This window comes from Botrytis sinoallii (assembly GCF_014898435.1).
Source record: "Botrytis sinoallii strain Bc 23 chromosome Unknown BSIN_001, whole genome shotgun sequence".
In the NCBI taxonomy this organism is placed as follows: domain Eukaryota; kingdom Fungi; phylum Ascomycota; class Leotiomycetes; order Helotiales; family Sclerotiniaceae; genus Botrytis; species Botrytis sinoallii.
Window position 1 is genome coordinate 2,622,486 of NW_024066028.1, and position 26,636 is coordinate 2,649,121.

Consider the following 26,636-nt stretch of genomic DNA (forward strand, 5'->3'; position numbering starts at 1 on the left):
TGTGTGTGATGTCGTGTGTGATGCGATGTGATGTGACTTGAATTATTCCCTACTGACATCTTCGATACCTGGATTCCCAACAAGCCAATAGCTAACTAGATCCTTTTGTCATGACACATTCACTTCATGTGTTGGCAATTCTTGTATACATATTACCTATACGACAGCTTGCATGCATGTTCACTTTCATTCGAACTTTTGCATTCCTAGGTATCCAATTCATCTTCTAAAAATTAACTCGCAAATATTACACGCCTCCTATCTTGTTTGACAGGCTAGCATACTCATTGGTCTTCTTTCTCAAGAGATTAGCACAGGATTTTCTTCTGGGATGGGATGAGAGTCTTCGAACTGGATTTGGTAGGTACTCGTTCTAAAATCTTGGAAATGATTAAATTTCCATTGTCTGTTCAGATGAATTGTGTTAAGATATTGGTTTACAATTGCCTCTTCATAGAGGCGGTTGTACTCACCAGAGGCTCATATATTACAGTATACAACGAATTTTTTCAGGCTCTTGAAGAGTATTATAAAAATTGAATAATCAAAAGCATTTCGAAGAGCTGGAAATCTAAAGCTCGGCTGCTGCTGACGAATATCGAACAAGAATATGAGACTGTTGTGTAGGGGAAGTCGGATAAGTATAAAGGGGCAGGGAATGATATAGACATTTCTTGGAGAGACACGGTTCAGCATTCAGTACATCTAGATTTCAGAGTAGTCTCGACGAATGGATATTTTAGGATATTTTATGTACGTTTCTATTTTGATAGTAGAATGGTAGCTAGCTTGTGAGGGGAATTCGAAAGATAGATGTAAGCGACGGAAACAAACAGAGAAGGGTTTTGTAGAAATATAGTTCAACGACCTAAAAAGAAGAACCGTTTCTCTATCATGTCACTGGATCAAAGTTGTGCTCTTGACGGAGTCAGCTTGTGAGTCTCAATGAATGGCGCAAGCAGAGTCATTGAGAATTGAACCTGCAAAGGGGAATTGAACTGAATGGAACTTCCGCTGCAAATTAAGAAGTTTAGAATGACACTGCATGAAACAATGAGAAGGATATGACGACTGCAGAACGACTTTGTGGGGGGTGCAGAGTGAAGTAAAAAACGTGTGAGGATGTGATCATGACCGGCCAAGTATAAATAACAACACTTATTGAAGCTTAGAGCATGTAATGTACATGAAGGTGGCAGTAGGAGCACTTGCCGTCCCCCACTGTTTTTTACTGTTTATACATTACATCTCATTAATTCAATTCACATCTGCAACTAATGACGAGGTTGGAAGATCATAAAGTTACAAACTTGACTGAAGGAGACCACAAATGTCTTGAAGGGAGCCTGAAGCAAAAGTCTGAATAGAATAATCAGTGCAAAGTCAAGGAATAGTGCATGTGCCTGATTGTCTTTAATAATCTTGTGGCAGAATACATTTTGTCATGATAGAGTACTGTACAAATTAAACAGATCATATTTCCTTATTACGCTGGCGACCAGTCCATCCACTATCTTGGGATTGTGATAATCCTCGAGATTTGAACTCTTGCCTGATGACCTTCAACCTGCCAATGTTTCGTTCCTTGTCAATTGGTGTAACACGTTTTCCAATAACACTGACATTTGGCAATGACAGTATCTGTTCCTCTTCCAAGGCTTTATTAAGGGTTGGAGGTTTGGGTGGAGCGATGAGATGTTGTAAGAGCTTTTCTGCCGTATTTGAATGATTGATGGCATGATCGGGTATTCTTTGACCTGTTAATTGCATTGTGCGTTTAACAACCTGTAAATTATCAGTAAAATGCTTCATCAAATGTTTTTGTGATGTAACCTACAGCAAATTTGATGGCTGGGTCAGCGAGAGAAATCTTGAGCCACGAATTTCCCCAAGATGCGACCAGCGCTTCAGCGCTATCCTTCAATGGGTCCACAGTTGAACGATCCGCAGCGACATCTTCTTCCGATTCTGTGGGGTTTTCTCTCTTCACAGTCTCGTCAATCTTGGGTGTAGGTTCTGGGTGTAAAGGATCTACGGGCGACCTATCGGCAGCTACATCTTCTTCAGACTCCGTAGGCGCAGTCTTCTCTGAGGTCTCATCGATGGAGGAGGTTGCAGCGAGACGAGCTTTACGTTTTTGCTTGCTTTTTTTGGAAGGCTTCATGGGGGGTGCCAATGGTTGGATTATCTGTTCTAGAGAACCATTTTCTAAAAACTGTAAAATAGCACCCGAGTCCGAAGGATTGATCTGTACATTCTCAGTAAAATCAGTACCGGGCTGAGTCTGAGAAATTTCCGACAGTGGCCTTCCAGCTTGTCTCAAGGCGAAAACTTCGACTAAAGCACGATGTAATGCCGCGGTCGCTTTTGCAGGACTTTTGATCTTTTCTTCTGGAAAGAACAGTTTGTATGGATACTGGGCATCCAACTCCTCGCCCCAGGAAGCCTCGTAGCCACCAATAACTTCCAATTCCTTTCCATTGTCTGCCGGCTGATAATCTTCAGCGTCCTCAGGTGCTCTTATCTCTTTCCGTTCAAATTTTGGTTCCGCTTCTTTCGCCAACAGTTGACTAGGCCCGGTGTAAGGATCTGAAGATGTGGCGGTGGATTGTTTGAATAAACTTCGTCGCACTCGCTGGCCAAGTGATTCTTTGTCTGCCCCTCTTAAAGAAGTTGAGAATGAAGAAGTCTGGTTTCTGCATGCTGAGCAACGATATGCGAACGGATTTTGTGATATAGACCTGGTACGTAAGAGGTCAACAGACCTATCTATTCTCGTTATTCGACGCATTGTGTGTGAATTGGTAGTTTGAAGTGCAATGATGTTATTTGGATATCTCTTTGAGCTTGAACTTTTTGGATCAAACGAGCTAGTCCTTAAAAGTACTAGCCCAAATGAATTATTATGTGCAGACCCTTGGACTTACAACCGGGGAAGCGCATCATCGCATCGCAATAAAATGACAGTAACAACTTCACCAGATAATCAATTGTGACATCGAGAGGTCTTTTTGTTGGAGCAAATTAATTGGAAGCTCTCTCATCCATCAACAGGAATCTCACCAATATTTGAGTAATCTAAGATACCCAGAATTCAAAGTGCTTGACATATCCCTAAATGACAAAGATGAGGGGCATATACTTCTTGCTTTTATTGTGTACATTGATTGTTGCAACAATAGCGGACTGTAGGTACCTGTTCAAGATTGTCGATCCCTATTTGCTAATTCTTATAAAAGCACCGCCGTCTTTTTGCAAATGTACTTGCTTTACGAATAGCACCATCATTCCCTTGTCTTCACATTCGAGCTCTTCATCCGATAAATCAGACTCGAAGCACGACTCTCGTGCCCCAGCTGCAACATGTACTATGTGTAATCGAGCATTCTGTCTCGCTCAGCGACTACCAATATGCAAAGAGGCCGAGGAGAAAGATGTTTTCACAACGTGCTTTCAACGAGATAGCAGAAAGGATCAGATTGTGGTACTGACTTTCATTGCTGGTACTGTAGGCTTGCTTGGTTGGGCAGCGGTGAGAAAAGTTGTTGACAAGAGGAAGGGCTTAAACGTTGGACTTGGGGATACGCAGCAAGGGTATGCTCCGGTTGGAGCCAGATAACTACCAACTCTATAGATGCAAACCGAGGAGGATTTCCTATATCACAATTAGTTTGAGGGAACAAGTCATTCTTTTCAAATGTTTGCTATATTTTTGAGGTATCCTAGTAAATGACTGAAAGACCATCATATGAATCAGTGATGGGGATCCTAATGTCGTTCTCATTCGCGCGAAAACGATCTCAATTGATTTCCTCTGAATTCGAACATATTTTTCGAAATTTCACGGCAGTGTTTCCAGCCGTTGGGCATGGAAAGAACGACATCCAAGATTTCGTTAACCTGCCGTTTATTTGAGGATGAGAAGGCAGAGTGGGAGATATTCAGTGATTGGCACCGTTTCCTCCTGGCTTACGAATACTACACTTTACATACGAACACCGTCAAACCACCATTCTCTTCAAGGATGCTACATGTTAGCCTCTCATTTTTTGCTTCTAAGCCAAAGCTTCAGCAATTTTGTACTTCGCTACATCCTCAATCTTCATGAAGTTAAAAAAAAAAAGGTCGAAGCAAGTTCCCACTGTTGAGTTCCAGGGTTTAATCGAGAAAGTTCGTGTTGAGATGATGGGTCAGCTGCAAGGAACCCTTTCTCCGGAATCATCTCTGGAGTCTGTAGATGAAACTATGTGGCACGCACTTTCAGAAAACAATGAGGAATATACTTGCATTGTTTTGCCGACAGCATTCCAAGCCCTGGGTTTATTTCATGATCAGAGAGATAAATTTGTTCATCATTTAAGATGGGCGAATCACATGTGGAACCTTTATAATATTAATTGCAGGTTTCCAGAATGGTTGGGAGAGGCTGTAGGCACTTTACGTGGTTGCTGGAACTCATTTGTCCGCCTCAAGCCTTCCCCCTTGCCTATATCCATCGGAAGGCCCAAGTCCATCGTATTGGACAGGGGGACTAGTGGGTTTGATGATGGGCCCGCCAGAAAACCCTGCTTCAACCCATGGCTAAGTTGAACTGTCTATCTGCTTCCGGCTTCCTCGCTTTCCAGATTGCTGTCATTTGACGATAGGCTCGCAAAGAGTTGACTCCAACCGGTGCCAAGGTTGAGCCATATGTTTGCTCAAGGCTCTCCTCAATTTCTAGATCGCTGTAATTTGATAACGGGCTCGTGCAGAATTCCATCTCCACAACTTGTGGTGTGGCTAAGCCGTATATTTGCTTCGGAATCCCTCCGATTTTGAGATAGCTGTCATTGGTTTGTGGAATTATATCTACAGAGGATCCCGATTGTCTTTGCCTCGCGTTCTCCCGCTGAGCGTAAGATAGCATCAAATGTTCGAGTTGAGGTGATATAAATAGTCTGATTGTTGCTGTAGTTGGATCTGAGTGGGGACAGTGGATGAGAATGTCACATATCTTGATACTATTCCTCCTCCGAATAATCTCTCCATCGATCCAAACCTAAGCACAGCACCGCAAATGGTAATACCCACTAATTTTTTCGATTATCGACCTCATCCTACAACTCTATTGTCAATGTCAGCCGCCTTTCCCGGTCATCAAGCCTACCATACCCTTCAATTTTCCCACTACGATCCTACCAATCATGTAAAGCTATGGAAAGGGCGATCAAAGGCTTATAATAAATCGTTGTCTAAACACTACAATATTGAAAGGCAAGAGAAAGAGCTTAAGGTTCATGCGGATAGAAGGTCAAGATTGCTTGGAAGTTATCACAATTACGCCAACTCAGAAACACAACATTTTAAGTATTTGAAGGGCTAGCACACTCTATTGTTAGAAATAGCAATATCTACGTATAAAGAGACAGCACTACCCAAGAGTCTTGTAACTTCTCAAATCTGCGATCTTAGCAGATGAAATTTGGTTATATTGTAAAGTACTAATTTCAGTCCATCATCTTCTATTCTTTCTGAATTGATCAATCATCCCTTCCCGATGAGCCCGCCGCATGCTGCCTTTTCTTTTTCCTAGCCTCCCATTCCGTAATAGCAAGCATACACCACTCGAGCCTCTTCTTTTTTATTTTCTCTTCGTCCACTATTTTCTCATCCCGGCGACCTTGTCCCGTCGTAACATAATCGGTTGATTGATGATACTTTGGCTCGCAATCTGGACATCCATATCCTGAATTTATGAGTGTACGTTTCAGGATCGAGGGACAAAGTGTTCTTTCAGATTTTTGCCGTTGATCCAGTGGAGGAGGGAGTGATAGGTTATGGATCGCTTGTGGACAGGTTATGGTTTTTTCAGAGGAAGTGGAAGACTTAGGATCGGAGGATTTGGATAGTATGGTGCGAGTAGAGTGATGAAGAGATGTCGTAACATGGTTACATATTTGATAGTAGGTGTTGATTAACTCGCAGGGTATTGACTTGCGTTCAGCTGTCATGTTTGAGTGATTGGCATCTTGGGCTCTGTCATAGATTTTCAGGGAGTAAGTTATGTCGTTAACAATCGAAAAGATATCTAGGTTGTCAAAGAATTGATTATGCCCCGTTTCGGGATATGCTGGGAACGGCTCCATGAATCATGAGAACAATGGCTTTGTGAACTTGACTCTACTACTTTTTCCCACAACATTCTAGAAGCCGGGATTGAATTGCCCAGAGGACTAACCTCCTAACTTCCTTATAGACCCAATATTCTCTAAATTTTTCGAGACCTGAAACTTAATACGTCTGTCTATACGAGTATTTTTAGGCTTTGTGCAGAGACAAGGGCAAGTCATTGCAAGCCTGTATTGTTACCTCACCCGAATGCCCGTCACCTGGTACCCAAGTATTCTAATACATCAACTAATACTTGAGAATATCGAACATTTCACTGAAGTTGAATGAGAGAGAGACTACTTCGTCTCCTTTCAATTTTGTCATGCATAGAAATAATGAGCGTTCATGAGAATAGAGCCCGAGCTTTCCCCGCAAGGCGAGACTACCCCTCGATGATACAGACAGTAGCGTATAACAAGAATAAGAGTATGATTAATTGAAGTTCTAACGTGTATACATATACTCTTCTAGAACTAGAGCAAAGCAAAACAACCCTCGCCTCCACGGCAGTGACCCAGAGGAGCGTCATATTGAATATCGATGAAGCACCCACTCTCCATAGACACGTGCTAGATACCTAGATAGGTAGTAAACGTAATGGCATTTATAATTTCCCATCAAATATTGAAACGACGGTACCTATGTCGATTTATATAAGGAATTAGAAAAAAAGTTCTAATATCTTCTCTACTATTTCATGATAATACCAAAACAGACATTCAAGAAACAATATATACGGATCATATCAGTCTACTTTGTACTTCGTAGATGTGCGTATGTTGATACTTGGTTAGAATTTCCGAAGATTAATTAATGTGAAAAAATCAAGTGAAGCGTGAAATTCCGCTCCGTGACAAAACCGATTCCACATGCCGTTTCCCAATTAGGTAAAGGCTGATTATCTCCAGCCGGGTTAAACTCTACCTTTTCACGGGTATTCCGACCAACTGAATATTTACGGCTTTCTTTAACACAATCAACCTACCAAAAATCCTTAATATTCTCTCATTTTCAAGATGCTGGCAAGAAACTCTGTCAGGTCGGCGCAAGTATGTAAATTAATCAGGAATTCTCAATTGCATATTCTTAATTTGCAGATCATGTCTATGTCTCTCTCTTAGTTTGTCACAAGCTAATACCAACTTCTTATCAGAGCCTTTTGCGAACCGCCCACGTCGCTCCCACTAGAACTTTCGCAACTGTTCAATCCGATATCTTCAAGCCTACAAAGTATGGTGGAAAATATACCGTTACTTTAATTCCTGGTGACGGTATCGGAGCCGAGGTTGCTGAGTCTGTAAAGACAATTTTCAAAGCAGACAATGTGCCGGTCGAGTGGGAACAAGTTGATGTATCTGGTGTTGAAACTGGAGACAAACACTCCGAGGACTTGTTCCGGGAGTCAATAGCATCCTTGAAGAGAAATAAGCTTGGTCTTAAGGGTATCTTGCACACACCTGTCGAGAGATCTGGTCACCAATCTTTCAACGTCGCACTCAGACAAGAACTCGATATCTACGCATCCATTGTTCTCATCAAGAACATCCCAGGTTACAACACTCGCCACAAGGATGTCGATCTTTGCATTATTCGTGAGAACACTGAGGGAGAATACTCTGGATTGGAACATCAATCTGTTCCAGGTGTTGTTGAATCTCTCAAGATCATTACCCGCGCTAAGTCTGAGAGAATTGCCAAATTTGCATTCAGTTTTGCTCTTGCCAACAACCGTAAGAAGGTTACCTGTATTCACAAGGCCAACATCATGAAGCTTGCAGATGGTCTTTTCCGCAAAACCTTCAACGATGTTGCTAAGGACTACCCCACTTTGGAGACCAACGATATGATTGTCGACAATGCATCTATGCAATGTGTATCCAGACCACAACAATTCGATGTTATGGTCATGCCTAACTTGTACGGAGGAATTTTGTCCAACGTTGGTGCTGCTTTGGTTGGTGGTCCAGGTCTTGTTCCTGGATGCAACATGGGACGTGAAGTTGCTGTTTTCGAACCTGGGTGCCGTCATGTTGGTTTAGATATCAAGGGCAAGGATCAAGCCAACCCAACTGCTATGATTCTTTCTGGTTCTATGCTTTTGAGACATCTTGGTCTTGATGACCACGCCAACAGAATCTCCAAGGCTGTTTATGATGTTATTGCTGAAGGGTAAGTGATCCCGAACAGGAGTTATATGTTTACAAATTACTAATATTACTACAGAGCCGTTAGAACTCGTGATATGGGAGGAAACAACTCAACTAACCAATTCACTCGTGCTATTTTGGATAAGATGGAGTTGGCTGCATAGATTGGTGGATAGACTGTATAAAGAATACCCTAGATATGGATCGGAGTGTACATTAAGGGGTTGAAGTGCATAAAAAAATCATTATATCCGCATATTTTGTTGACTTTGAAGTGATATTTGTCGTTTCTAATTTTAGCAACATGGCTATCAAGGTGTTCGGGATGATTTCGATTACAGAGAACAGAGTTGTCTACGTTTGTTATTATGAAAAGAGTCAGAAAGACTGGCATGTAGGTTCAAAGATTTAGTTCTTCAACTCGAACCTTCTCCCATTCCTACCGCATCTCTCCCCATCATTTCATTGGGAGCCCAATCGCTTCTGTCTCCAGTTTCAACGTCATGGAGGATGGGCCAACGATAAAAGGCTTTCGAGCGTAGCGAGCAATGGGGGTTTGGGGGCTTGCTCCCATCAATGGTATATGACGCTCCGTTGGCCCTTCGGTGACCACTGCCGTGAAGGTAGACTAGAGTACGTACAGAGAAGATCTCATCTACCTGTACATCCCTCTTGGACTATCTTGCTATCTCGACAGTGGTACACTAGGCCAGGTAGGAAGACTTATAGATAGCAAGATTCTTACGGGGTTCAATTGTTAGAAATATGAGCACAGCATCATCATCATTCAGGCCCTGTTCCACAAAATATGTCTTTCATTGTTGTTAAAATAACTGATATCATAGACACTCCGTACCCCAGTCACCCCAACGCCATTGCATGCAAATACATACGTGAACTTTTCCAACCAAGCCTTTTAAAAAGCAATGTTTCTCTTCCGTCCTGTATATTTACTCGAATTCTTAACCACCTTTCCTTTTCTTTCCATTTGTTCCTTCTTTCCCAAGATCCATGCCTTGCTACCTTTCTTAACATCCTTTCTACCCTTCTCTCTATGCTTCTTCCTAGCATCCAACACATCAACTCCATCCATTCCCTTCACTATTCCCGTAATATCTCCATTACTAGTTTCCACATCTCCTCCACCAACTGTCAAAACCAAGTACAACTTCGCATTTTTCGTTCCCGGATCATCCTCCAAAATACCCGCTCCGAAACCAGCCTTGATAGCAGCACCAGTAATCATCGTTCTTTGCTGGTCATTCTTCGGGTAAAATTGACACACAGCTCTCCCTCCTCTCTTCAACGAAGCATACAATCCTCCAAAAAACCTCGAAAGTCGTCCTGCACTCGAGACCTCGCTACTTTCCGCATTGCACAGCCATTGAATCGCACTAATACTAATCGCAGCATCGAAACTTCCGGCTCGAAATGGAACGCCCTGGCCAATATCACTTAACATCAAATCACCCTCTACATCTCGCTGTAATGCGATGTCGAGCATAGAAGCACTAATATCCATTCCAACCCAAATATGCGGTCCGCCTTCTTCTTCGGGCACGGCGGAGAGGATTTCGCCTGAGAGGCCGGAGCCGCAGCCAATGTCGAGGAGGAGGGAGGGAGTGGTGAGGTCGAGGAGCTCGAGGGCCCGGTTGGTCATGCTCGCTTGGATATTTTGGATTCGGGAGGAGGTGGTGTATTTGCGCGCTTCGGTGTCATTGTAGTGGAGGTCGGGGGGGCTAGAGGTGTGTTAGAGAGATGGGAATGGGGAATTGTCGCATGGAGGGGAGGGGAGGGGAGGAGGGGAAACCTTACAGTGTATCTTCTGGGCGAGACATTTTAGTGTTGGAGAATTGGTATCGGTTTTAATTGTTTATGGAAATATAGACGAGGAAGAGTGAATGCCAAAAGTTTACGCTGGACTTTCTAAGAAATAATATGAATGGAATTGTCGCACACAAATTTATCAATTCTCGATGCGAATTAAATGCGATAAGAAGATAAAAATTCTAGTACCAGAAAAAGTATGCCGAATATCAACCGAACCGAATATCTGGGGTAGGTAAAGAACAGCTAACTATCGTAGAACCCCTCCTATTTACACTTTTTACCTCTGCAAACATTATGCAGCACTCATAACATCTCACTGTCAATCTTCAAACATCATGTGGATCTTACCCATTGTCGGATATCTGGGCGTGGCGGTTGGGTTTGGTTTCCTGACTACTGCCATTGGTAAGTTTATCCTATCCTCTTGAGCTTGAGTTTCTTGGTCGCGTCTCCTGAATCCATTGGCGATGCTATTTTCTTCTGTATATGTATGTGCGAATACTGACTTTGTATATGATATAGCCTCTGGATTATACTATCTTTCCGAGCTCGTCGAGGAACACACGGTGATGGCAAAGCGCTTCTTGACTCGAATGATATATGCGATTATTGGGATCCAAGCCCTTTTATGTTTGGTCGATGGATTTAGTTTCAAACTCAGCATCATGAGTATCCTCTCTCATCTGGTCTATTTGGGGAACATGAGGCGATTCCCAGTAGTCCACTTGAGCAATCCGCTATTCCTCATTTCATGCGGTATGTCCTCCTTCCTCCGCCCTTTCCCCAATCTCGAATTCAGACAGGAAACTAATAACAGGCATTAGCTCTAGTAATAGTAAACCACTATCTTTGGTTCCGTCATTTCGCAGCAGGTCCTATTCAAACCCCAAGTTCCATATATGATACGTCTGGATATCCGGATTTCACGCAGATCGCTTCGTATTTCGGATTGTGTGTATGGTTGACACCATTCGCACTCTTTGTGTCTTTGTCTGCGAGCGATAATGTGTTACCCACTATGGGGAGCGAGGAACCGAATATGCCAGGAGGAGCTGGAAAAGGAAAGGGCAAGAGAGAGGGAATTGCTAAGGTTATTATTGATTCGGTTAGGAATGGGATTGCGGAATTTGGGAGGATTGTTGGGTTTTGGAAGGATGATACGGGGTTTTGATGACCGGGGAGAGGGCTTTTGATTGTAACATAGCGTTTTACGGATACCAAGGTAGCGGCATGAGGAATTGTAAGCTTCATGGAAGAAAAGTTAAATGGGACTATGGAAGTGTTTGGACTCTGCATGTCAGTGAAAAGATGAGTGTTTGATATTGTGCTAATAATGTGCAATATAAATAAGCAAGCTCTCAGGGGTATCTTCCGACCATACTCCCAACCCAGATTACCCTTTCCGTGTGTTCAACGCCCTAAAATAAGTATGTGTTCTATGAGTGAGTATGTGTATAGCGATAATGAATAGCAATGTTTGAATCTTAGATGTCATCCTTCTCCCATGACAATATCAATAGCTGACACAGAAACGTAGTACACACCACGAACATATCTTCAAGCAGCGTCTTGAATATCGGCCAGTTTCTCCATGGCACTCAAACGAGCAATAACAACAGCGTTGAATTCTCGAGCTATGCTCAAAGTATTACTCTCGATGATTTTCATGCTGTCCAATATACGACGTTCAAGCTCTTGGCGTTTCTTGTTCAGGGAATGAAGTTGTTTCCACTGGGCCTTTTGAAGCTTGCCTCTATCTGGTCGTTAGTAATAGACCATATGAGTTTTTGTGTAAGCCCAAGCTCGAGTTAGACAGCTGTAATTCGGGGATCATATCCCGTGCAAAACATGGACACCGGATGAAAATGAATGATGAATTGCAAGAGAACAAGACACACCTTTGGGTTTTCTTATTCTCATACAAAACACCAAGCTTCTTCTTGACTTCCTTGATGCGCTGAGCACGTTCATTTTCAATCTTGTTACGCTTTGCATCACGGCGCTTTTTCGTCTGGAAGATATCTTGTTAGTTATCGTAAGTATAAGGAAGATATAAAAGGTGTCAATACACCGGCCATCATTTGGTTGGCTCTTTCGACAAAATCCATATCTGGAACAGAATCTTGGGAGGAAATGCGGGATTCTGCATCGTCATCCATGATAAATTGACCTGGCATTGCGAATGAGAGTATGGGGAACGTGAGGATCGTATCGTGAAGAAGTTGATTCTGTGTGTATCAAAATGAGGTGAGGAATTCTAGATGAAATTGGAGAATCACGGTATCAGATGAGAAGAGTTCTTGAGGATGATTGAACGAATAAATGTTTGAGTGAAAAGTGAAAGTCGATAATGAGATGAGATGCATGTGAAATTCAAGCTCCCCAACACAGCCAATCAGACACTAGCTTACTATCTTGATATCCCTACCCCACTAAAATTTACAAAAAGTTCCCGACCACTTTTTTCTCCGATTTCTCGATATCCATCAAACACCAAAACATTAAACGTTCTTTTATTTTCAATTCTTTACCACCACACTCAATTTAACCACAAAGATGGGCCTCGCTGCTCCCAAGAAGTGTGTTCCCCCTTCATCGCTTCCTCTCAAGGAATTGTTCATCATAAATCACAAACTAACAAACATCTCTCCAGCAAAATAAAACTCTCCCACGATCCAAATAATACAAGATGGTCTGGAAATACCGACAGTTTCGGTCATCGCATGATGAAATCACAGGGCTGGACACCTGGTGAATATCTTGGAGCAAAAGACGCCGCGCATGCAGAATTCCATACCGAAGCTAATGCGTCGCACATTCGTGTGGTGATTAAAGATAATACATTAGGATTGGGTGCGAAAATAGGGAGTGGAGTAGGACATGGGGAGTGCACTGGTTTAGACGTTTTCCAGAACTTGTTAGGGAGGTTGAATGGAAAGGAAGAAGCGGAAATCGAAAAAGAACAGAAAGGGAGGGATGACTTGAAGAGAGCGATTTACGCGGAGAGGAAATGGGGGAGCATTAGATTTGTCAAGGGAGGGGTTTTGATTGGTGATAAAATTCAGGACTTGATTGATGGAGAGAAGGAGAGACTTAAAGCTTTGGAGATCAAAGAGAAGGCAGCAGAGAGTAGTAGTGAGGAAAGCGATTCTAGCTCAGATGAGGAGGAGGAAGAGAAATCACCAGAGCCTGTGACCGAGAAGAAGAAGTCGTCGAAACGAAAGAGAGAGGAACAGGAAGACGAAGAAAAGACATCTAGCAAGAAGAGCAAGAAGGAGAAAAAGGAAAAGAAGAGCAAGAAGAGGAAGAGTGAAGATGAGGATGATAAAGACAAGTCCGAATCCAAGAAATCGAAAAAATCCAAGAAAGATCGCAAGTCGAAATCGAAATCTACCTCCGAATCAGAAAATGAAACCTTAGACGAATCCGCATTGAAGGCACGCAAAAAGGAAAAGAAAGAGAAGAAGCGAAAAGAGAAAGAAGCAGCAGGCGTGGACACCGAAGAAACAACCTCTACCTCCAAATCCTCCAAGAAATCCAAGAAAGATAAACATAAATCATCCTCCACATCAGAAACCTCCACCAAGGAGAGCACACCAATAGTCTCAGAAAGTAGTGGAAGATCAACGCCGATGGGTATACGCTCTATACGAGCTCGACATATCGCGCAGAAGAGGATGGCTAGTATGGATGTTGCAAGTTTGAACCAGGTTCGTCTTCTTATTGCACCCAGAGGATATTCTACTCTCTTAGGTATGAGTGCTAATTTTTCAATAGATTTTCATGATTAAATCGTAGACATCACGTTCATGGTTTTTTGAAAATAGAGCAGATTTGAGATAGAAAGGGGTAGAGAAAAGGAAGCGAAGACAATATTATAACTATACCAATTCATTGGAGCGATATTTTCCTATGGTAAGAAAGACGAAAGATATAGGTACAGGTAAAGATACGCCGTACAATACTGAGGAGTAAACACCCTACCTCCATTCAATAACCCTTCATATTTATGTGGGGCGTTAGAGTCAGAGTCACGGCAGAATAACCAAAATTAATACAACCCCAGAATTTTCTCACAGACCGTGACGCTAGTCCTTGATTCCCTATGGCTTTTCCTAGCACACTCGTATCATTCTTCATCCATTCGATACCTATGTCGCCCCCCTATCCTCTCCTCTACCCTCTCCCTCCCCAGCCCAATCCAATTCAATAAAAAAAGCACCCCCTTGCTCCCTCCCACAAGACCAGCAAAATAAATCTCATTCATATTCCAAACTTTTCGGCATATTCTCTAGGAAGATGGAAATATATACATACATAGGTACATACATATACATCTATAGATACCCATAACTCAATACCTATCCGCTCATCACCCATCCAATCATCTACCAAATCTCTCGAGCGCAGCGAGCAATGAGGGTTTGGGGGCTTGCCTCCATCCATTGTTATTATAATGGGTTAGTACATAGTAGTACGATATATGTTCGGCTATTTGAATTCTGGAGGTAGGCAGACTTGTAATAGTTAAACAGTTTAAAGCTTGCGAAGATGAGGACACACACACCAAGTACATTGTCGAATGTGCCAGGACAATTAATCAATACGTCGGGATAAAAGTCACAATTGGAAATTAAAATCAAGATTGAGTTTGATTTTAACATGTTTTTTGAATTCCATCCGCTCGCCGACATTGTGAAAGTCAACCGAGAACAGCTAGCTAATTTGTTCATGTAAAGTACAATTTGGAAAAGGAGAAGGCCAGCTGCGTAAAAGGCTCAGACGCATATACTAAACATTCCATCCCATTCCCAATCCCAACAACATTTCGTTTCAGTTCATTCATGTAAGCAAGCAAGTAAGCCATGTCGAATCATCCGCCTACAGTCCCAGCGAAGTACAAGCGCCAGCAATACAAAGAGTTTCATCAATCATCAATCTGGATCTTTTTAAGGCATCCATGTATTCCATCTCACACATCTGTCCGAGAGCGCCAGTCTGCTCAGTATTTCTTTCTTTGCTTGTATCGTTTGCTCCGTTGAGCATATTCTGAGCCGAGTAAGCCTTATGGCTAGCATCTTGAACCTCAACCAAGAAGTAAAATAAATTTCGAAAATGAAACGTCCAGCGTACACTCCGATATCCGGTCACCCAATCCTATAATCTTTCCATTTCTTGCTCTTTCTAGAGCTGTGGATATTTTCATTGTTTCTGTTTCCATCGTTCATTATGTCTGTTCAATCCCAATTCTGCAGATCCGACATTCCGTATCCATGTTATATTGTAGCGAAAGCAATTGCAGATAGTTGTAACCCATAGTTGTAACCCATAGTTGTAAAGAAATCCCTTTGTTCCTTTAATGATTTGATCAATAAACGCCATAACTTTGAAAGATCCACTCCTGGTCATTTTCAAGCTCTTGCTCGAAAAAGACAAAAGGAAATTTGTGTGCGTGTTCATAGTAATCAATCCATGTAGAAATCACCCTTCAAAATACGTTCTTGGAAGGCATCTGGTTGCTTTCGAGCTGGCTTTGGTGCCGCGACAGGAGGAATGACGGAAGTGGGTGGAGCTGGGGCGTCACCAATACTCTTGGCTCGCTCATGCATTGGAACATTGAATCTTTGACTATTTGGGGGAGAGGTTGACATGATCGGACGTTGGGATTGAGAGACTTGGCTCTCGGCACGAGATCTAAGCTGCTCAGACCAGTTGAAACCGCCTTCACCTGGACGAGCAGAAGAAGCAAAGTCAGAGGGAGTTCTGGGTTTTGATTGCGTGCTTGCCTGTAGAGACTGAGTTCCTGGTGGGGTTACTCTACCACCACCTTGTGAACCTGCTGGAATTGGGGATAATGTAGAAGTAGTATAAGAAGGAGTTCTACCATTTGTGCCTGGGCTACCATTACCCGTACGAACTGTTCGAAGTGCTTGAGCACCAAATGACATACGACGTGCAAAAGGTGTAGTTGGTGTACCTCTAGAAGGTCCATCTTCATCATCAATGGCACTTTCGTCAATTGATTCAGAAGCTGTAGTTGATACACTACCACGTCGACAACCAAAAGGAAACGCCGAGGATTGTGTTGGAGATGCACCCGCACCAGATAAACCAAGTGTAGAAATTGACATTCTTCGTTTATGATCTTGAGATGCGCCTGTGCTAATAGGACCGACCGGACCTCCGGCAGATGTACTGTTTGAACGAAAGATATTGGTGAATGTTTGTGCAGTGATGGAACCACGACGAGGTCGAGAGGATTCGTTTGGAGGTGTAGTGCCACCGTTATTGCTATTGCCGTTTGAAGACATATCTGCGTTTGGATCGAAACTTTAGAGGCAGGAAACTTATTTGGTCGAATATCACGTCGGTGATGTTGATGGTTTGATTGTTGGATCTAGGCGAGTATAGAATCGAATGAGAGATTCTTCAGATAGCCGTAAGCTGCTCTCTCAGCTTCGGAGTAATGGGTGGGATGCTGATATATTCGATCTGTGATCGTGTATGATAAGGATTTCTTTGTCGTTGATAAAATGAAGTTCGGTTTACTTAGAATTGATATCAACGGAGCTATTCCCACGAGTTTCTTTGTTCTCTTTCTTTTCGTTTCTTCGTTGAAGTCACCTACTACCCAATGGTTGGTGGCTTTATAGTGTATGTGTGTGTGGTGTGTGTGGTGTGTGTTTGTGTGTGTGTATGTGTGTGGGGTACGAACTTGAACTTTCGTATGGAATTTTGGGAAAGCGTATAGTTTTATTTGAGGTTCTACAATATGAAGTAGAATTGATGGTATGAAAAAGAGAGATAATTCTAGAGGGGCAAGGTAGAAAGAAGGAAGGTATGAAGTAGAAATTGTTTATTGAGGAATGAAGAAAGTGTTGTGATTTAGTTTGAATTGATAGGAAGGAGGGAAAAGATAAGAAGATTCGTTCATGATATATAAGATATTGGTAAGAGAGAAGGATCCGATCGACTTTATGAATCTGGGAGTGGAAGGGAAGGAAAGGGAAGAGGAAGGGGTGAAGGTGATTCACTCACACTCACAGCAACAATAGCTAACATTCATAATCCCTGTCTAGCTCACATCCGCTAAGGCTTTCCCCGCAAAGAAAATCATACTAAAGGATGCTAAATCTGGAAGGCTAAACCCGATTTGGATCTGACGTCGTTCTTTGACAAGGAACTTCAAGGAAGCCATCTCCGTGCGATGTCTGAGGATGAGTAGGTAGTAATAAGTAGGTAGATGTCCTCAGGTGCTGGAGCAATAACTCATCAATTAGTCGCTTGTAATATATAATCATGTTTCTTTATATTTCAACTTAGTTATACTTTACTTTATATCTTTATAATTATAATTATTATTATTATTGTTGTTATTATTATGTTATTAATTCATTTAATATTTATTTACTAGTATCTATCTAGTACTCATCTATCTACTAATATATCTATTTATTGAATAGACGATCCTTTAAAGTAAAGAAGAATCCTTAGATCGAATGATATCTAAGTAAATAGAAAGAAACAAAAAGAAAATAAGGATTATTAATATGTTCAATCTAACTACCGACATATTTACTGGATCATCTAGGTCGTATTGCGTATCATTGCGTGATTGCTCGTATACACTACAGAGTACAGTACGATTAATCGTACGAACTTTCCCATGAACATGAACTCATCTGCGAGTCTCTTATGTTTTTCATTATCGTAGAAAGCAAAGAATCGTTACCGAAGCATGATTATCACAACGGACGGCATCATCCGAAAATCATAACATCAGATTTATAATTCTCATGACTTCTATGTACTCGTACTTCCACTCTTCATCAGATCATCTACGTACGACTGCGATAGATTATTGATGCATATCCACGTTCATTCCCATCTTTATAATCCCTAACAGCGTTGATCTTCCCATCCTCCGTGGGGTCGATACACTCACCAGTCAGTGCTTGATCTTGAGTTGTATCTTATTGCTAAACTACCTATGGAGATCAGCAACTACTTCAAAGAACCATCAAAACTTTCAATAAGGTTGGATAAGGTCAAGCTTTACACAACATATCGTCTTTTCATTCGTCTCATCACCGGAATCGCTCCCTTCCTTTTCTTAGCTTTCCACTTTTCTACATCTGCCGTGTGGTATCTATTAAAAAAATCACTACATACTTTAGTGGTCCTTTCCCCAGATTTAAGTGGTTCAGGGAATCTTTCGCACTCCTGGACAAGATAATCTTGCATACACTTGGTGGATTTCCTCCACGGAGCACCAATCGATGAAGCTCCTCTTAGATATGCACATGTACTTCATATACTTTCCCTTGGATGATGTGTTAAGCTTTCTTGTCAATTTCTGGGTCGTTGCTATCAAAAGCATTGTTCATGATGACGAATGATCGTCATTTTTCATGTAGAGAGCAAAGGCCGAAAGAAAGGAATGGAAAGATTTGTATGGGCATCGCATTTATCCAATTTGTTGAAACAGCAACAAGGGAAATCAACTCCTTAATTCATATATGTCAGCCATATAACCCATTCGATCTTCAAGATCATCAAAGGACCCCAAGAAGATCAATGTTGGATTCGTCAATGATTGCCATTTTCCGAGACAACCGCAAGCTGTGAGTGGAGGCGAAGCGACAATTGAATGTTGTGACGAATCAATTGTGTCCACTTGGAAGCCACCCGAAGTTCGAAATGCGAGGTTAGAAACCCTCTAAAGTGGTGCTATGGCTTCTGATTGCAGGAATCCACATCGATAAATAAAAGCTTCCATTTCTAGGATGCAAGCTTCGATTCCCCAATCCCTCGTTTTCTCGTGGTTCAACAAAGGCACTTTACAGCCATCCAATCATTGCTTTGAAGTATGTTGCTTGCCCCCCCCCCCCCCCCAAAAAGGTAGCAAATCCTTTCAAAAAGGGAATAGAATTTAGATGAAGTCATCAATATTGTCTCAATTGAAGGGTCTCAAGTACAACGGCATGATCAGTTTCTTCTGTCCGAGTTGATATGATATAAAATGAAAGGGAGGCTTCTTTGTGTGTTGTTCTTGTTCAATCAATCACGTGACACGCCTATTAAGCATCGCATGATCTGACACCAACCAAGTTGCAACGTTCTTTATCTGCACATCTTTTTGCTTCCGAGATTGAACCTAAAGAAATCGGTTATACTTTCATGCCAAGTATTCCACGTAAAAGAAAGTTCTTGCGGACCTGGAAAGGTATTTCTGGTATCAACCTTAGGACAATCGGTACGTGGGCATGTTTCCGAATCCAAGCAAATGGAGTTGAGTGCATTATAAAGAGTCTAGCATAGGACTACTAGAATCATCATATGAGCACCGTTTGTTTTATTGACTTTGACCTATTGTACAAAGAACTTAAACCTTACGTTTCAAGGGTCCCATCGAGCACTACTTCTCGAAGCATGAGGCTTCTTAGTTAGGTCTATCTCATGCGTAAAGAGTTTGAGTCATGCTTTTGTTCATATAATATTCCTTCAAATTACTTCAATATCTAATGACTTGATTCTAGTGTAAAGTCATCAATGTCAACTTGGCAACATGGCCTTTGAGAATATACTCCCGGGGCCCAAGTGATAAGGGTTTGTCTACTCAGCTTTTGATAACAAAGCTTCTTCAACACAAATCGGTTCTCTTCTTTCACGTTTCGGTATCCTCGGAGTACAAATATCAACCCAGTTCCTGTTCCCTAAAAAATTCATCATTTCTCAAGGTAGCTACGTGAAATTCACGTAATTTACAATCGAACTTCTCAAAAGCAAACTATTCCTAATCTCGAACCTACCCGGTTAGAATTGACGATCACGATGAACAACGTCTTGCAAGCTCGAGGGAGTGAATTACAAAGCTGCATTGACAACAAAATCCCAAACAAAATTCCCCAAACTTAATGTTCAACTAAATTCCTGAGATGCCATGTCTTACCCCGCATTACCACTAGGCAGTCAATGCTCAAAGTCTTAGGTGTTGATTTCAGACCTTCCCTTTATTCGCTGGCCGTTGAACCTTTGGAATTATGGTACAGGGGATATTGAAATTTACTGATCAATCAAAAGTACTCTCCTGGTCTATACCTGGGATGTATGCACTGCAAACCACGTATGTTATTGATCCCGGAATCAAGAACTATCTGCTGTTGAACTGGAGACTGAATAATCATAGCCCATGACTGCCATTCATTCATGAGTTCTCGACCTTTTTAGGACCGGGTATCTACGGAAAGTATGGTATACATCAAGTAATCATTTCTCCAAGTGGGTAGTGATCACAAGCAGATCTGGGCTTTGTGTTGAGACTATTCTGCATGCTTTTCATTCTTTAGTTGGTTGATGTGATGTGAAAGTATCATGTAAATTGTACGAATCATATCTGAAATCTAATTACTTGGGACAATAATCGAAAGAGGTAATCCAGTGATGTCAAGAAAATAAGAATCTCATTTGAAGTGAAGACCTCCCTCTTCGGTCCCCCAAGAGAAAAACAACATACACCACAAAATCGTTGGTCAACACATATTGAAAAAGTTATCTATGAAACTCGCGAGATAAGACCAATTATGACAAGAAGATGGAAAGCTCCATATAAGAAAAAATCACATCGCATTAGAAGATTTTACTCTCGATGCAACAGATCTATAGCCTGACACTTCATGAAGAGATTCTTCGGTACACAATAAAAGGTAAACGTTCCGCAATAGTATATCCTTCAAGCGAAACTTCGACATATCGAAAGATACATCAACTGAACTGAATGGGAGTGCTCCACATCCATCATATAAATTCCAAGCTTATAGAGTTCGCACTCGAGAACTCTTCTCACGTATCCGGGGAACATTTAAAAGTAACTACCTACATCTTCCTCTTCTTAGCCAAGAGACCCCCCCCCCCCCCACCATACCACAGGAATATGAATTATCAGCGTGGAGAACTAAAACTCTCCTCTTCATCTCGAATACAACACCAAAGAAATCCAGAAATTACACATCTATACCACCGTCCTTTCCTGTACCTGCAGAGCGAATATGTCATGTCTGCCTCTCCCCTCCGTTCTCCTCCTTTATCAATAACCCCCTCCCCGTTCCCCAATCAAATGCCACGGTAAGCCCAGCTCGAAATTAGAGAAAGGAGTTGGGTGTCGAAAATGGAGGTGGGGAGTCGAGTTCGAATTTGAATTCGTGTTGGTAGTACGCGGGGTAGGAGTGGGTGAAGGGGAGGGAGTTTTAGGGGTCATTTTTCTTTGCTTTTTGTTTGTTTGTGGATTTCTTGCTTGATTGTTTGATTGCTCGATTGCTTGCTCTGGAGTGAGATGTGTGGTATGTGTGGTATGTGATAAATAGGAAGTAGGTAAGTGTATATGGAGTAGATGAATGGATAGATGGATTTCACTGGCTGGATAGATATGAGATATCAAATTGATATTATGGTCTAGAGAGCTGAGCGGTATATATATATCTACTATATACACTTTGTATGCATATGATATATCTCGCGAGGAGCAAATCTCCTCTATAAAGCAAATACCTATTCAACGATCCTCCCATCCCATCTCATCCCACCCCATCCTATTGCATTATCTACCCCTCCATTATCTCTTTGAATCACAAACCCTAAAATGACCGGCACTCAATACACCCCAACACCCTCCCCTTCCCTCCTCTTCCCTCTCCATACCCACACCCATCTCCCAATCCAAATTTCCATACAAATCTCCACACAAAACACAACATCGATAAATAAACAAAATCACCAAAAATTCAAAACATCACTCAAGCTTATCTAGATACACATATCAAACTTCAAAGAATCACAATTGGATTTACATTTATATTTACATTTACTACCTAATATTTAGTATTTAAAATCTACCCATATTTTCATATTTCCATATTCTATTATCGAGAGAGAGAGAGAGTGTGTGTGTATGAATTTAATAATCTCCATTCGCTAGATCCGACTCTACTGCTTCCTTCTTCTATAGAAAGGAGAAGAGTAAGAGAAGAAAAAAAGAGAAAGAAATATATTTATGTACGTGTGTATGTGTGTGTATTGTAGCAATACTAGGAAATAACAGGTACATCAGGGTTGACTTTGGGAAATGTGATATGGAACTAATACTATTGTGGCGAGATACTGTTTTGATTTTGTTTACTGTCCCGATCGATGTCAAATATTTGAAGCTGTATTAATCACCATCATAATGATACTCCACTCAGGTTCCGTATAATTTCGTCACATAGTCGGAGGTCATGTAAAGGGATATGATATCTTAAACCCTTCGCGAAAGCATTCACACGTCAAAACAAGGCGCCATAAGTTCTAATTCTCTTGACGAACCAAAATCTAAGCTATAGTATGAAGAAAATCAAGATCTAATGATAAAATGCAAATAGCTTGATGAAAGATGCAAAGCAGCGTATTTTGTATGCCGGTGTTCCTCTTGAAAACCATCTCAACTTCATATTTCGCACACATTGACAATGCTCCTCAAAAGCTTCAAAATTCTTCCGCATTTTACCACCCATGACATGAGCATGCGAAAAAGTCATGAAATTAAACCATCAAATTTTTGCCGCCTGGCATGCATTCAAACTTCCTACCACCGCAAAACACATGACTGGAGATATAGCATACGAAATCTTTCTGAAAATTAGTTACTATTCGTCATGAGAGACCAATAAAACTTACCGCGAGTAATTTAGCAACCTTATGTTGATCTTCCTCCTTAGCATCACTGACCTCTACCATTGTGATAAGTTTAACAGCCGGCGGACCTAACGGCATGAACATCATCGAGAACCAAAGCATTGGATCCTCTCCCACCCAAGTTGTATTTTTCGCCAAATAGTAAATGATTCCCGTAGAAATAACAGGCCAAATTGCGAATCGTACTGCAAGAACGTAGAAAGTTGTAAACCAGGGTGTGCTAGTAGGTTCCTTACCCTTTCCCTTTTCACTAGTTTTGGTAACGGCTGAGTAGAGTGATACTCCTGCACCTACGACGGGCAGAGAGACAAATAGAATTCCAATATTTTCAAGAGATGCAGTGAGCCATGCTGTGAAAATTCCCCGTCGACTGTTTCGTTGAAAAATGCTCGGTGGAGAACCGGTGATAGTCCCACAATTGCACCGGCTATGGCACCAAGAAGAGGCGCGTTCAAGAAGTCGTAAAAGAAAAGTAACCACCATCGAACTCGATCACTAAGTTCAAACCATCTTCGTCTACTTATAATAGAGGAAGGACGTCTTTCGTATGCGATTGCTCGATTTGTATCTCGTGTAGGAGGTGTCATAGTAGCCGAAGCACGTCTCGATGGGAAAAAGGAGGTAGATCTGCTAGAAATTGCTGGTCGATGCGGAGGCGAAAGAAGATTCGTGTGTTCGGTCGGAAAATGTAATCTTTCATTATCATCTTCACTCTCACCCTCCCTGTCCTGTTGTACCTGTGCGAGTGCAGACAAAAGATCCTCTTCATCGGGCGGATCAATTGCAAATTCTGTATCCATCATACGAGGACCAATGGCAAATGTCAGACAACTCGAGAGAACCGAGTAAACAAGAAAATATGACTTTGCCTGTTCGACTGGATTGTATCCTGTTCCTCCATCTTCTAGAAGTAACGGATTTAAAAGACCAGTTTGATCTAAAGCTTGAATCAACATTAAAGGGTAACTTGTCGTATTATTGAACATAATAGTTGCGGTAATCCAATCTGGCATCCCGAAGATGAAATGAGCACCTGCACCAATCAAGAATGAAATCGTATGTGTTAAGCATGCCCACACCAAAATGACGTTGTAACGATGGCCTCCTCCAGCATGTAATTCTCTGCCGATCTTGACAAATTCCAGTGCGGGTAGAAAGAATTTGACTGAGATTTTGGACATCATTTTGGCAGATTTGCTATCGAGAAGCTTCATGTATACCGATAGAGCACCGTAGAATATCACCAGGAGTACAGCCATGCTTGCTTGAAAAGCTGCCACGAGAGATACTGTGAGACTTGAAGCCATGATTCGAGGATTGGGCGATAGGAATTGAAGAGAAGACCATAAATGTGAGTGTGTCTCGCATTTAAACTCGAGGGACTTTTGGATTGAAGAATCTTTCTTCCTACACATATATTCCCAAAGAGATCCAGATTAGGAAATAGCAAATTTGAATCTGGTAGTCGTACTCCAGATTACCTACCTGTTCACAACAGATACACAAATACATTGCGCATCGCGACTTCCATTATGAGGGGGAAATTGTACAGAGCCTCAGCCATTACGTCAAACTTTTGCTTCCACGGAATCAGCTTTGTGCGAAAGAATCAGGTAAGGCTGACTGATCTCCATGGTTGGCAGTTTCGAATAAAACGTAGATGTATTAGTGACATCTGCTTTCGAGAGAAGGAAAAGGGTATGCAAAAAAGAAGAAGCTAGCCTAGACTTCATATAAATCAACATTTCCCATCGCTTGAAGTGAACGATAAAATCTGAGAATGGACTTTGACGATCAAGTAGCAGAGATTATTTTCGCCATAATCAAATCATTTAGTAAAATATGAAAATTGATAGGAATACCTAGGTGTTGGATCAAGAGTTATTAAATAAGTCAATCGAATCACTGCGGACCAAATTGTGTGAAGTATTTATTGATGGGGGTAGAGAACTTGTTTCTGGCGGTCTTGGGAATCCCGGGAATTTGGGAGGAACCTTTCGGGCGGTTTTGGGAATCCTTCGCAAAACTTCTCCCAGAATAACGACATGCAACAAAAGAATGCTTAAGCTCAATCACGTGCATCTTTACATATTGTCCAATCAAATTAATGGTGCATTTCGAAAGGTCCGTCCACCTCTGCGTAACCCGAGGATTTTGTGAGAAGTTCAACGTCGACATTATCAACATTTCGATGGATGGATTCAATGTGGTTTTATCGACCACCAATAGTCCTTCCAGCAGGTAGAATTCTGGATGGTTTGACTTCCTGGCTGCAGAGTCCTAAATTGCTTAAAGCAGGTATGTCGCCATCGCTTTGTTCCGCTGCTTCTAGCTCTAGGGGACAATAACATTATCAACATGCCTCGATCTATATCCGTTCGATGACTGTTCTGCGAGCGATATACCTCCCTTGCATAAAAAATGGCCAAATCAGAGATAATGTCGCCAGATGATTGTCATTTGAGGAATAGTTTCAGACCTATAACACATGTGATTTATTTGAACGCATCAAGGCGCTATATCCAATTCAACCGCAGCAGTATTTCTTCTTGTTGTCTCATTCCCTTTCAAGACTCCGGACTTCAATCCGAATTTCTTTCATTGCCGAGGTGGTAGAATCAAGCTCCCTGGCCTCTTTTCTATAATCGTAAAGTTCGTGCAATCCGCCTTTGTCGGCAACAGGTCCTGTAAAGGCTATTGATTCCCCATTGATATCTTTCTCGCCTTTCAGTGAAGTTGATGGTTTATATCGTTTCAAGAAGATCAGAGCAATAACAATAAGGAAAATAAGAGCAAGGCCTCCAAGGACTCCTCCAACTATGGCTCCAACATGTTGGTAGGCTTTCGCACTAGTTGACTGCGCACTAGTTGACTGCGCACTAGTTGACTGCGCACTAGTTGACTGCGCACTAGTTGACTGCGCACTAGTCGACTGCGTACCAGGAGCTGATGAGGACGTTGCGACAACAATGGTAGAGTAATATTGTGTCGTCGGTACTTGTGATCCCGAAGCCGACGAAACTGTCGAAACAGAACTGCTTGTTGGATTGGCCAGATAAAAGTTGGTGGTTGGCGATGTCGCACATGTGAGATATGTATATGTTTGTTCTTCGGAAACCAATAAAGCTGTTGAGCAATAAGGCATCTCGTTTGTACTATAGTAAAATCAGTCTTCAAGTGACAGGCTATATGTCCAACAGTCAAATAATGTACACACCAATAAATTTGTGTCAGACTAGATCTCCCACAACCGGTAGAGCAAGTGCCATCGTCGACACAGTAGCCAACAAAATCACAATTGGTAGCTTCAGCTATAGTGTTTGGGCAAAATCCCCATAAATTATCGATAGTATTTTCGCGACAAGCATATCCAGGTTCAGCTGTCCGAGGAATTTCGATGTCGCCATTTGAATATCCACAAAGTGTACCAAACGACGTCGTTTGACGGGCTCTCATTTGGACTGGCAGGCTTGAAGCAGGTGTGGGGAGTGGAGATTCAGGTATGGTGATTGCCTCGCTTTGAATAAGGAAGAGGAAAAGAATGAATAAATTCATCATTCCTAACGGCGAAAACTACGAAATCATGAATATCTTCAATTTCTCCAATTTCTTCTCCGCCTTCAAAAGGAAAATGAGAAAAGCACATTCCTTGAGTATCTTTGAACATCGGTGTTAGATAATAAACACTTACCCACCTTCTGATATGCAGGTGTGCGGCGAGAGCACTCAATGCAACCTGATGGGACGATCTTCACTCTACATGAAAAATTGGCCCTGCTC

General features: G+C 41.8%; 12 protein-coding genes across 12 annotated transcripts; 4 read left to right on the top strand and 8 right to left on the bottom strand.

The window, feature by feature from the left end:
* Positions 1–1,298: 1,298 nt before the first annotated feature.
* Positions 1,299–2,791, bottom strand: EAF02_000593 (uncharacterized protein; the record flags this gene model as incomplete). Its single annotated transcript, XM_038896641.1, has 2 exons — positions 1,299–1,785; positions 1,838–2,791. The coding sequence occupies 2 exons, from the start codon at positions 2,789–2,791 to the stop codon at positions 1,474–1,476; spliced, it is 1,266 nt and encodes a 421-aa protein (XP_038763500.1). The 3' UTR covers positions 1,299–1,473.
* A 336-nt stretch (positions 2,792–3,127) lies between these two features.
* Positions 3,128–3,619, top strand: EAF02_000594 (uncharacterized protein; the record flags this gene model as incomplete). The annotated part of the gene is made up of 2 exons (XM_038896642.1): positions 3,128–3,188; positions 3,240–3,619. 2 exons carry the CDS (start codon positions 3,128–3,130, stop codon positions 3,617–3,619), a joined length of 441 nt encoding a protein of 146 aa, XP_038763501.1.
* A 951-nt stretch (positions 3,620–4,570) lies between these two features.
* EAF02_000595 (uncharacterized protein) lies at positions 4,571–4,906 on the bottom strand (the record flags this gene model as incomplete). The annotated part of the gene is made up of 1 exon (XM_038896643.1): positions 4,571–4,906. One exon carries the CDS (start codon positions 4,904–4,906, stop codon positions 4,571–4,573), a length of 336 nt encoding a protein of 111 aa, XP_038763502.1.
* Positions 4,907–5,519: 613 nt separating this feature from the next.
* Positions 5,520–5,990, bottom strand: EAF02_000596 (uncharacterized protein; the record flags this gene model as incomplete). Its single annotated transcript, XM_038896644.1, has 1 exon — positions 5,520–5,990. The coding sequence occupies one exon, from the start codon at positions 5,988–5,990 to the stop codon at positions 5,520–5,522; it is 471 nt and encodes a 156-aa protein (XP_038763503.1).
* A 1,126-nt stretch (positions 5,991–7,116) lies between these two features.
* On the top strand, positions 7,117–9,066 carry EAF02_000597 (uncharacterized protein). Its single transcript, XM_038896645.1, has 3 exons — positions 7,117–7,199; positions 7,304–8,319; positions 8,374–9,066. Exons 1-3 carry the CDS (start codon positions 7,167–7,169, stop codon positions 8,459–8,461), a joined length of 1,137 nt encoding a protein of 378 aa, XP_038763504.1. The 5' UTR covers positions 7,117–7,166; the 3' UTR covers positions 8,462–9,066.
* Positions 9,067–9,092: 26 nt separating this feature from the next.
* On the bottom strand, positions 9,093–10,250 carry EAF02_000598 (uncharacterized protein). Its single transcript, XM_038896646.1, has 2 exons — positions 10,113–10,250; positions 9,093–10,036 (listed from the first exon to the last, which is right to left on the bottom strand). The coding sequence occupies exons 1-2, from the start codon at positions 10,133–10,135 to the stop codon at positions 9,214–9,216; spliced, it is 846 nt and encodes a 281-aa protein (XP_038763505.1). The 5' UTR covers positions 10,136–10,250; the 3' UTR covers positions 9,093–9,213.
* Positions 10,251–10,279: 29 nt separating this feature from the next.
* On the top strand, positions 10,280–11,431 carry EAF02_000599 (uncharacterized protein). The gene is made up of 3 exons (XM_038896647.1): positions 10,280–10,532; positions 10,650–10,883; positions 10,952–11,431. The coding sequence occupies exons 1-3, from the start codon at positions 10,463–10,465 to the stop codon at positions 11,296–11,298; spliced, it is 651 nt and encodes a 216-aa protein (XP_038763506.1). The 5' UTR covers positions 10,280–10,462; the 3' UTR covers positions 11,299–11,431.
* EAF02_000600 (uncharacterized protein) lies at positions 11,432–12,414 on the bottom strand. The gene is made up of 3 exons (XM_038896648.1): positions 12,197–12,414; positions 12,026–12,138; positions 11,432–11,880 (listed from the first exon to the last, which is right to left on the bottom strand). The coding sequence occupies exons 1-3, from the start codon at positions 12,302–12,304 to the stop codon at positions 11,685–11,687; spliced, it is 417 nt and encodes a 138-aa protein (XP_038763507.1). The 5' UTR covers positions 12,305–12,414; the 3' UTR covers positions 11,432–11,684.
* A 269-nt stretch (positions 12,415–12,683) lies between these two features.
* Positions 12,684–13,925, top strand: EAF02_000601 (uncharacterized protein; the record flags this gene model as incomplete). Its single annotated transcript, XM_038896649.1, has 3 exons — positions 12,684–12,706; positions 12,781–13,837; positions 13,905–13,925. The coding sequence occupies 3 exons, from the start codon at positions 12,684–12,686 to the stop codon at positions 13,923–13,925; spliced, it is 1,101 nt and encodes a 366-aa protein (XP_038763508.1).
* Positions 13,926–15,592: 1,667 nt separating this feature from the next.
* On the bottom strand, positions 15,593–16,438 carry EAF02_000602 (uncharacterized protein; the record flags this gene model as incomplete). Its single annotated transcript, XM_038896650.1, has 1 exon — positions 15,593–16,438. One exon carries the CDS (start codon positions 16,436–16,438, stop codon positions 15,593–15,595), a length of 846 nt encoding a protein of 281 aa, XP_038763509.1.
* Positions 16,439–22,711: 6,273 nt separating this feature from the next.
* EAF02_000603 (uncharacterized protein) lies at positions 22,712–24,163 on the bottom strand (the record flags this gene model as incomplete). The annotated part of the gene is made up of 3 exons (XM_038896651.1): positions 22,712–22,789; positions 22,839–23,106; positions 23,151–24,163. The coding sequence occupies 3 exons, from the start codon at positions 24,161–24,163 to the stop codon at positions 22,712–22,714; spliced, it is 1,359 nt and encodes a 452-aa protein (XP_038763510.1).
* A 1,250-nt stretch (positions 24,164–25,413) lies between these two features.
* Positions 25,414–26,467, bottom strand: EAF02_000604 (uncharacterized protein; the record flags this gene model as incomplete). Its single annotated transcript, XM_038896652.1, has 2 exons — positions 26,074–26,467; positions 25,414–26,011 (listed from the first exon to the last, which is right to left on the bottom strand). The coding sequence occupies exons 1-2, from the start codon at positions 26,412–26,414 to the stop codon at positions 25,414–25,416; spliced, it is 939 nt and encodes a 312-aa protein (XP_038763511.1). The 5' UTR covers positions 26,415–26,467.
* Positions 26,468–26,636: the final 169 nt, after the last annotated feature.

Excerpts from the sequence above, each read along its gene's own strand:
- EAF02_000599 (XM_038896647.1), top strand. The coding sequence starts at position 10,463 with ATGTGGATCTTACCCATTGTCGGATATCTGGGCGTGGCGGTTGGGTTT. Across the intron at positions 10,533-10,649 it reads TTTCCTGACTACTGCCATTG|CCTCTGGATTATACTATCTT; the intron begins GTAAGTTTATCC and ends TATATGATATAG. Across the intron at positions 10,884-10,951 it reads GCTATTCCTCATTTCATGCG|CTCTAGTAATAGTAAACCAC; the intron begins GTATGTCCTCCT and ends AACAGGCATTAG.
- EAF02_000598 (XM_038896646.1), bottom strand. The coding sequence starts at position 10,135 with ATGTCTCGCCCAGAAGATACACT. Across the intron at positions 10,037-10,112 it reads TCTCGCCCAGAAGATACACT|CCCCCCCGACCTCCACTACA; the intron begins GTAAGGTTTCCC and ends ACACACCTCTAG.
- EAF02_000600 (XM_038896648.1), bottom strand. The coding sequence starts at position 12,304 with ATGCCAGGTCAATTTATCATGGATGACGATGCAGAATCCCGCATTTCC. Across the intron at positions 12,139-12,196 it reads CCAACCAAATGATGGCCGGT|ACGAAAAAGCGCCGTGATGC; the intron begins GTATTGACACCT and ends GATATCTTCCAG. Across the intron at positions 11,881-12,025 it reads GAGAATAAGAAAACCCAAAG|AGGCAAGCTTCAAAAGGCCC; the intron begins GTGTGTCTTGTT and ends ACGACCAGATAG.
- EAF02_000597 (XM_038896645.1), top strand. The coding sequence starts at position 7,167 with ATGCTGGCAAGAAACTCTGTCAGGTCGGCGCAA. Across the intron at positions 7,200-7,303 it reads ACTCTGTCAGGTCGGCGCAA|AGCCTTTTGCGAACCGCCCA; the intron begins GTATGTAAATTA and ends ACTTCTTATCAG. Across the intron at positions 8,320-8,373 it reads TATGATGTTATTGCTGAAGG|AGCCGTTAGAACTCGTGATA; the intron begins GTAAGTGATCCC and ends ATATTACTACAG.